General features: G+C 36.9%; 1 protein-coding gene across 1 annotated transcript; it reads left to right on the forward strand.

Annotated features, from left to right (window-relative positions):
* The first annotated feature begins 316 nt into the window (after nucleotides 1–316).
* Nucleotides 317–7,355, forward strand: LOC116140056 (extensin-2-like). The gene is made up of 4 exons (XM_031425693.1): nucleotides 317–512; nucleotides 819–1,087; nucleotides 1,436–2,053; nucleotides 6,681–7,355. The coding sequence occupies exons 1-4, from the start codon at nucleotides 317–319 to the stop codon at nucleotides 7,353–7,355; spliced, it is 1,758 nt and encodes a 585-aa protein (XP_031281553.1).
* The last annotated feature ends 2,541 nt before the right edge of the window (nucleotides 7,356–9,896 follow it).

Raw genomic sequence — 9,896 nt, forward strand, 5'->3', positions numbered from 1 at the left:
CAATCGCTAATGTATGTTATTATTTATGATTATAATTCATATATAATTATATTTCATGTAGTATAAAATTGACTGCTTCAAGGTTTAAATTTGTCAAATATTTAATGGAGAGACATGTAAAGGCAGATGGGATCCCAGTATGTATTAAATTGTCAACACATATTAGAGATAGGAAAGTTGTTCCACCATTACACAATTGTTTTAAAGCATGAAGATATCACTATATAAACCTCTTCATCCTCAGTTTGTTGTCATTCACAATCACTTTATTCAATCTCCAAGAAGAAGATCACCAAAAGTTTAGAGAGTAGGCAAAATGGCCAACATTTGGCCTCATTTTGTCCATGCATTGGCAATATGTTTAGTAGCTACCAATATTGCAGTTGTTGATTATGACTATAAGCCTTACACTTATGCTTCACCATCACCTTATTACTATAAATCACCATATTCATATCATTACAAGTCTCCTCCACCACCTTCTCCGCCTCCGCCTCGTTACTATTACAAGTCGCCACCACCACCGCGCAAGTCGTCTCCTCCTCCTTATTACTATAAATCACCTTCACCGCCGAAAGCATCCCCTCCAGCACAGTATTATTATAAGTCACCACCTCCACCATCTTCATCTCCTCCTCCTCCTTATGTATATAAGTCCCCACCACCACCTTCACCATCACCTCCTCATCCTTATGTTCCTAAGTCCCCACCACCACCATCACCTTCACCTCCTCCTCCATACATTTACAAGTCACCACCTCCTCAATCACCATCACCTCCTCCACCTTACGTGAACAAGTCTCCTCCTGCACCATCTCCATCACCTCCTCCTCATGTTTATAAGTCACCACCGCCACCTTCACCATCCCCTCCTCCTCCATATGTGTACAAGTCTCCTCCACCTCCATCTTCATCACCTCCTCCCCCTTACATTTATAAATCTCCACCACCACCATCGCCATCTCCACCTCCTCCATACATTTACAAGTCACCACCTCTACCTTCACCTTCACCACCTCCTCCATACGTCTATAAGTCACCACCAGCTCCATCACCATCACCTCCTCCTCCATATGTGTACAAATCTGTAGGTTTCAGCCGAAGAACATTAAGAGAGAGAGAGAGATAAAAAACAGAGCACCAAAAAATGATTTTGCAAAAGCTTCAGACCTTTCATTAAAGAAACAATATATAACACATATCCACTCTCTGCTAATTACACCTACTACAGCAGAGGTTACAGCTTTCAAATTCAAATTTCAACACAACATTACAGTAAACTTACTTCTAATGAACTTACTTAAATACCCTTTAAAACAAGATAACCAATTACACAAAAAAACTCTCCCATGCACGTTAAGTCACTGCTGCATGAACCATTCTGCATTTTTCCAGAACACAATTCTGCAGACTTGAGTATTTGATGCATTTCCAGCAAGGCATCACTGCATCAACAAAATCTCCTCCCCCACCATCTCCATCACCTCCACCTCCATATGTTTACAAATCCCCACCTCCTCCATCTCCCTCTCCCCCTTCTCCATACATTTACAAGTCACCCCCACCCCCATCTCCATCACCACCTCCTCCATATGTCTATAAGTCACCACCTCCACCTTCTCCATCACCTCCTCCTCTTTATGTTTATAAATCTCCACCACCACCTTCGCCTTCACCTCCTCCTCCATACGTTTATCAGTCACCGCCACCACCATCTCCATCTCCACCTCCTCCCTACATTCATATGTCAGCACCTCCACCTTCACCTTCACCTTCACCATCTCCTCCATATGTATACAAGTCACCACCTCCTCCATCACCATCTCCTCCTCCTCCATGCATTTACAAGTCACCCCCTCCTCCATCACCATCTCCTCCTCCTCCATACATTTACAAGTCACCTCCTCCTCCATCACCATCACCTCCATCACCATCACCTCCTCCTCCTTATGTCTACAAATCCCCACCTCCTCCATCTCCATCCCCTCCACCTCCTTACCACTATAAGTCTCCTCCTCCACCATCTCCCTCACCTCCTCCTCCCTACCATTACAAATCACCACCACCACCTTCTCCTTCACCTGCACCACCTTATTACTACAACTCCCCACCACCACCCAAAGTTTCCTAAACAAGTCACTGTTTCCACTCGGAGCAAGTCCACTCCATCAAAGCACAATGTTGACAGACAATATTTGACTACATTCTGGAGCCAGATTTTCTTACTTTAATGCAACACTTCATTATTGTAAACTTCTTTGAAGAATTTCAATTTTCACTTGTATTTTTACACAGTCTTACTTTTGATGTTATACATTTCTTCTATTCAATAAATTAATACTTCGATTTTAAAGTTTAAACTATTAGATAAAGTTCCAACAATTTGACCTGGTTCTTAAATATTGAATCAAGAAATTTTCAGCCAGCAGGTGAAGGTTTGCAATGTTAATTTAATGAACGAAGATGGTAGCTTTCTTAGAAACTATAACAATTAAGAGTCAATTACATATTAATTATTTGTGTCTCAAGAACAGAAACATTTTAATTAAATAACGTGAAGACTTTTAGGAGAACATGTGGGCACAAATATTGGACAACAGAAATACTTTTTTTTTTTCTTTGTTATGACCGGGGTGTTTAGGCCAGTTTATGCGCACCTCAACTAATCTCTGAGATTCTGAAACTATCAATCAGGTTAAAGTTCCAATGACCACCTCTATTAACGATCGAGGAGAAACTCGAAATTAGAATCTTGAGTAATACATCCAAGAATCTCTATCAAACCACTCATCCAGTAGGGGTTAGTTAACATACAGAAATGCATACATAAATGCTTTTGATTAGCTAAAAATGGAAACGTCTTATTACCATAATCTCTAATCAAATTAAGAATTCATCATGTTGAAAATTTCAACACGTGACAATTAAATTGAAATTTTCAACACAGTGATAGTGTTACCGCAATATCACCTATATATAAAACATTATTTGATATCATGATGTATGCAAAACCAATATTATTTTGTCAAAATAATTTAAAAAATGAACTTCCTCAAATGTGCTGTATAGTAGCTGTCTTTTTTCCTATTTATTTGTTGATAACCGCGGTTCCCTTTCATGCAGCAAAACTCTATAGGAATATATTATTTAGATATGTCAAATGAGTCATTCTGAAAATGGTAAAATTCAATTTATTTATTTTGTCTTAAAAGATCAAACTCATAACCTCAATAATCTTTGGAAAAATTATGATACCCCAGTAAGGTTTGGGGGAATAATTAAACCCCATAGGTTTTATAAAATAGAAACATGCCTCTCCCTAGATAGATAGAGTTAGGGGTGTTAAACAAATTTCCTATATCTCCAGTTGAGCTTTACCGTTATTTCACAGCTGAGAAAGGTAGGTATCTTATACTTTTCAATCCTCAGGGGAGGTCACTGTATTTTACCAAATATCTTTGTACACAAAGCATAGTAGCATACATAATTTTTCAGACAAATGCAGTTTTGCTTTCAGCTTTAGAACAGTACTAAACCTTTCTCCAGTAACATTAATCCATATGTCATTTCATCGGAAAAAAGTCTTTTGTTTTTCTCCACAATGTTGTCATTAGATCCAAATAGTATTGCAATAGATAAGAATATAATTGATAAATACTGAGAACTCTTACCTAACGTTAAACAATAGAAAAATCCATTAGATAATTAAACTATTGGTTCTACACCATCTTTGACAATAAATTGACAATTCGAAATGCTTTTCTTGCATATTATTACTAAACCAATGTTTAGATATAGATGTAAGACGATCTATTTAGGACGAAATCTATGTTTGTACAGAATTCTCGATATTTTCTAAGGTTTTAAAACCCGACCCGTGGAATGACCTTGTCAGGGGGTCGAGCCTGTGTTGGCCGATTCAACCACCGAGTCTAACTGTGATGTCAGCATGATGTCAACAGAAAAATTAAAATTCCAGATTATAAAATATTGATACTCAATAAATTTTTGTAACTAGTTCATCCAAATCTGAAATAAACAACTAAATAAGCTATAAAATATAAAGCAAACAACACATTCATTCCAAAATCCTATTACATTTCCATGTCAAGTCAAGATTGAATTTGGGCATCAGATGCACTCATGCAGAGGGAAAATTACTTATATCATCAATGTCATTTACTTATATCATCAATGTCATTGTCGTCATCATCCACATTAGCATCTACAAAAAATTTCAAGCAAAAATAACATTATGAGTTAAAATTTGTTATTATAAACTAAATTGACAAATGTAATTTAAAATTTAAATAACTAAATTAACTACTGTAAAATTACTAATGAGCACATCACAACATTAACCAACTTCTTTAATATCAAGCCCATTCTCACAGCAAACAATCTCAAACCCTAAACCCACTTCTTCAATATCAAGCCTCCATCTCTACCTACTCCAATCCCTCCCATGCAACAAAAACAAAGCACAACCAAATTCATTGAAGCCCCATTCTCACAGCAAACAATTTCAAACCCAAAAGGACCAAAACCCACTTCTTGAAAATCAATTGTTCAACCCTCCATCTCTATCTACTCCCATGCAACAAGCCAACAACTCAACAAGAACAACGATAATAATAAAAGTAAAAAGTAAAAGAAACACAAACCTCATCGGAGCTGTCGAAAATTGCAGATTGAAGAAGAAGTTGCTGTTGAAGCCTAAGATTGAACATCAAAAGATGTTGAAGGCTCGAAGATTGGATATTGAAGAAGAAGCAGCTACAGATTGAAGTTTGAAAATTGAAGAAGCCGAAGCCAGAATGATATGTTGATTTGTAGAATGAAATTGAAATGGGAATAGGGTTTTATTTATTTTTTTTTGAAGAATTTCAATTTTCACTGTATTTTTACACAGTCTTACTTTTGATGTATACATTTCTTCTATTCAATAAAATTAATACTTCGATTTTAAAGTTTAAACTATTAGATAAGTTTCCAACAATTTGATCAAGACAAATAGAACTGAATTCTTTTGAAGTAAATTCAATTCCATTGTCACTTCTAAACACTTTGATCCTTGCTCTAGCCTCATTTTCCACCATCAGTTTATACTTTCTAAACACTGCAGGAACCTCACTTTTCAGCTTCAAAAAATACACCCATGTCATCCGTGTATAATCATCTATGAAGAGTATAAAATACCTGCTTCCACTCAATGATGCTGTCTGCATAGGACCACAAACATCTGAATGGATTAGCTGAAGTTTTGTTGTTACTCTCCAGGACTGATCCGAAGGAAATGAAGGTCTACTTAAGTTGCCAATTTGACAAACACTGCAGAGGGTACTCTTTTCTTCAATCTCTGGTAAGTCTTGGACCATGTTCCCTTTCTTTTTACAATGAGTACAGGCTGGAAATTCTTTCACTCCACCAGCCCTTTCCCACTGATTACTACTCTTCTCTTTCCCCTTTCTATCTCCAGCATACTTCCTTGTTTGTGTCTGTGCAGGTTTGCCTTTGAAGCTTGCAACCAATGCACCCTCACTAATGTCTTCTTGCCTCATGAGTCTCCTTTGTTCTTGCGCTTGGAGAGAATGAACAAGCTCAGTCAATGTGATCTGAGTCATGTCCTTAAAGTCCTCCTAAGAAGAAATTTTGGCCTCAAATCTTTCCAGAAGACTTACCAAAACCTTTTCCATAACCCTTCGGTCAGCCAACTCCACTCCCATAAGCCTGATTTTGTTGACAACATTCATTAGTCTATCAACATAATCCTTTACTTTTTCAGTTTCCTGCATTCTTTGCATCTCAAATTCCCTCCTTAGATTAAGAATCTGCATATTCCTTGTTGTAGTGCTCCCCATGTACTCTTCTCTCAATTTATCCCATGCTTCTTTGGGGTTTTCGTATGCCATGATTCTTGTAAAAACAAGATCAGTCACAGCAGAATGTATGTGAGAAAGAGCTCTTGGAGCTTTGGCTGTTTCTTCCTCATGCATCCTCAACTGGTTCAACATGGGATTCTGTCCAAGTGGTGGTGGCTGCTGGTTTTCTTCCACATACTGCCACAGTCCCTGTCCACGAAGGAGGGCTTTCATCTTTACTGCCCAGATGTGGTAATGTTCTCCATTGAACATCGGTGGAGCCATCAATGCAGATTGTGTTGCCATGCTCTGTTTTTCACGTCTAATGCAGAGAAGAAGGAAGACAGATGCAGGTTAAGTTTTTGCTGAGAATGGAGTGTGTTTTTGAGTCGTAAACGAAAGGTTTAGGATGCTAAGTTTCTGGTTTTTTGCAATGGCTCTGATACCATTTGTAGGTTTCAGCCAAAGAACATTAAGAGAGAGAAAGAGATAAAAAACAGAGCACCAAAAAACGATTTTGCAAAAGCTTCAGACCTTTCATTAAAGAAACAATATATAACACATATCCACTCTCTGCTAATTACACCTACTACAGCAGAGGTTACAGCTTTCAAATTCAAATTTCAACACAACATTACAGTAAACTTACTTCTAATGAACTTACTTAAATACCCTTTAAAACAAGATAACCAATTACACAAAAAACTCTCCCATGCACGTTAAGTCACTGCTGCATGAACCATTCTGCATTTTTCCAGAACACAATCCTGCAGACTTGAGTATTTGATGCATTTCCAGCAAGGCATCACTGCATCAACAAAATCTCCTCCCCCACCATCTCCATCACCTCCACCTCCATATGTTTACAAATCCCCACCTCCTCCATCTCCCTCTCCCCCTTCTCCATACATTTACAAGTCACCCCCACCCCCATCTCCATCACCACCTCCTCCATATGTCTATAAGTCACCACCTCCACCTTCTCCATCACCTCCTCCTCTTTATGTTTATAAATCTCCACCACCACCTTCGCCTTCACCTCCTCCTCCATACGTTTATCAGTCACCGCCACCACCATCTCCATCTCCACCTCCTCCCTACATTCATATGTCAGCACCTCCACCTTCACCTTCACCTTCACCATCTCCTCCATATGTATACAAGTCACCACCTCCTCCATCACCATCTCCTCCTCCTCCATGCATTTACAAGTCACCCCCTCCTCCATCACCATCTCCTCCTCCTCCATACATTTACAAGTCACCTCCTCCTCCATCACCATCACCTCCATCACCATCACCTCCTCCTCCTTATGTCTACAAATCCCCACCTCCTCCATCTCCATCCCCTCCACCTCCTTACCACTATAAGTCTCCTCCTCCACCATCTCCCTCACCTCCTCCTCCCTACCATTACAAATCACCACCACCACCTTCTCCTTCACCTGCACCACCTTATTACTACAACTCCCCACCACCACCCAAAGTTTCCTAAACAAGTCACTGTTTCCACTCGGAGCAAGTCCACTCCATCAAAGCACAATGTTGACAGACAATATTTGTTGACTACATTCTGGAGCCAGATTTTTTTACTTTAATGCAACACTTCATTATTGTAAACTTCTTTGAAGCATTTCAATTTTCACTTGTATTTTTACACAGTCTTACTTCTGATGTTATACATTTCTTCTATTCAATAAATTAATACTTCGATTTTAAAGTTTAAACTATTAGAAAAAGTTCCAACAATTTGACCTGGTTCTTAAATATTGAATCAAGAAATTTTCAGCCAGCAGGTGAAGGTTTGCAATATTAATTTAATGAACGAAGATGATAGCTTTCTTATAAACTATAACAATTAAGAGTCAATTACATATTAATTATTTGTGTCTCAAGAACAGAAACATTTTAATTAAATAACGTGAAGACTTTTAGGAGAACATGTGGGCACAAATATTGGACAACAGAAATACTTTTTTTTTTTCTTTGTTATGACCGGGGTGTTTAGGCCAGTTTATGCGCACCTCAACTAATCTCTGAGATTCTGAAACTATCAATCAGGTTAAAGTTCCAATGACCACCTCTATTAACGATCGAGGAGAAACTCGAAATTAGAATCTTGAGTAATACATCCAAGAATCTCTATCAAACCACTCATCCAGTAGGGGTTAGTTAACATACAGAAATGCATACATAAATGCTTTTGATTAGCTAAAAATGGAAACGTCTTATTACCATAATCTCTAATCAAATTAAGAATTCATCATGTTGAAAATTTCAACACGTGACAATTAAATTGAAATTTTCAACACAGTGATAGTGTTACCGCAATATCACCTATATATAAAACATTATTTGATATCATGATGTATGCAAAACCAATATTATTTTGTCAAAATAATTTAAAAAATGAACTTCCTCAAATGTGCTGTATAGTAGCTGTCTTTTTTCCTATTTATTTGTTGATAACCGCGGTTCCCTTTCATGCAGCAAAACTCTATAGGAATATATTATTTAGATATGTCAAATGAGTCATTCTGAAAATGGTAAAATTCAATTTATTTATTTTGTCTTAAAAGATCAAACTCATAACCTCAATAATCTTTGGAAAAATTATGATACCCCAGTAAGGTTTGGGGGAATAATTAAACCCCATAGGTTTTATAAAATAGAAACATGCCTCTCCCTAGATAGATAGAGTTAGGGGTGTTAAACAAATTTCCTATATCTCCAGTTGAGCTTTACCGTTATTTCACAGCTGAGAAAGGTAGGTATCTTATACTTTTCAATCCTCAGGGGAGGTCACTGTATTTTACCAAATATCTTTGTACACAAAGCATAGTAGCATACATAATTTTTCAGACAAATGCAGTTTTGCTTTCAGCTTTAGAACAGTACTAAACCTTTCTCCAGTAACATTAATCCATATGTCATTTCATCGGAAAAAAGTCTTTTGTTTTTCTCCACAATGTTGTCATTAGATCCAAATAGTATTGCAATAGATAAGAATATAATTGATAAATACTGAGAACTCTTACCTAACGTTAAACAATAGAAAAATCCATTAGATAATTAAACTATTGGTTCTACACCATCTTTGACAATAAATTGACAATTCGAAATGCTTTTCTTGCATATTATTACTAAACCAATGTTTAGATATAGATGTAAGACGATCTATTTAGGACGAAATCTATGTTTGTACAGAATTCTCGATATTTTCTAAGGTTTTAAAACCCGACCCGTGGAATGACCTTGTCAGGGGGTCGAGCCTGTGTTGGCCGATTCAACCACCGAGTCTAACTGTGATGTCAGCATGATGTCAACAGAAAAATTAAAATTCCAGATTATAAAATATTGATACTCAATAAATTTTTGTAACTAGTTCATCCAAATCTGAAATAAACAACTAAATAAGCTATAAAATATAAAGCAAACAACACATTCATTCCAAAATCCTATTACATTTCCATGTCAAGTCAAGATTGAATTTGGGCATCAGATGCACTCATGCAGAGGGAAAATTACTTATATCATCAATGTCATTTACTTATATCATCAATGTCATTGTCGTCATCATCCACATTAGCATCTACAAAAAATTTCAAGCAAAAATAACATTATGAGTTAAAATTTGTTATTATAAACTAAATTGACAAATGTAATTTAAAATTTAAATAACTAAATTAACTACTGTAAAATTACTAATGAGCACATCACAACATTAACCAACTTCTTTAATATCAAGCCCATTCTCACAGCAAACAATCTCAAACCCTAAACCCACTTCTTCAATATCAAGCCTCCATCTCTACCTACTCCAATCCCTCCCATGCAACAAAAACAAAGCACAACCAAATTCATTGAAGCCCCATTCTCACAGCAAACAATTTCAAACCCAAAAGGACCAAAACCCACTTCTTGAAAATCAATTGTTCAACCCTCCATCTCTATCTACTCCCATGCAACAAGCCAACAACTCAACAAGAACAACGATAATAATAAAAGTAAAAAGTAAAAGAAACACAAACCTCAT

Source organism: Pistacia vera, unplaced genomic scaffold, assembly GCF_008641045.1.
Source record: "Pistacia vera cultivar Batoury unplaced genomic scaffold, PisVer_v2 Contig361, whole genome shotgun sequence".
NCBI lineage: Eukaryota > Viridiplantae > Streptophyta > Magnoliopsida > Sapindales > Anacardiaceae > Pistacia > Pistacia vera.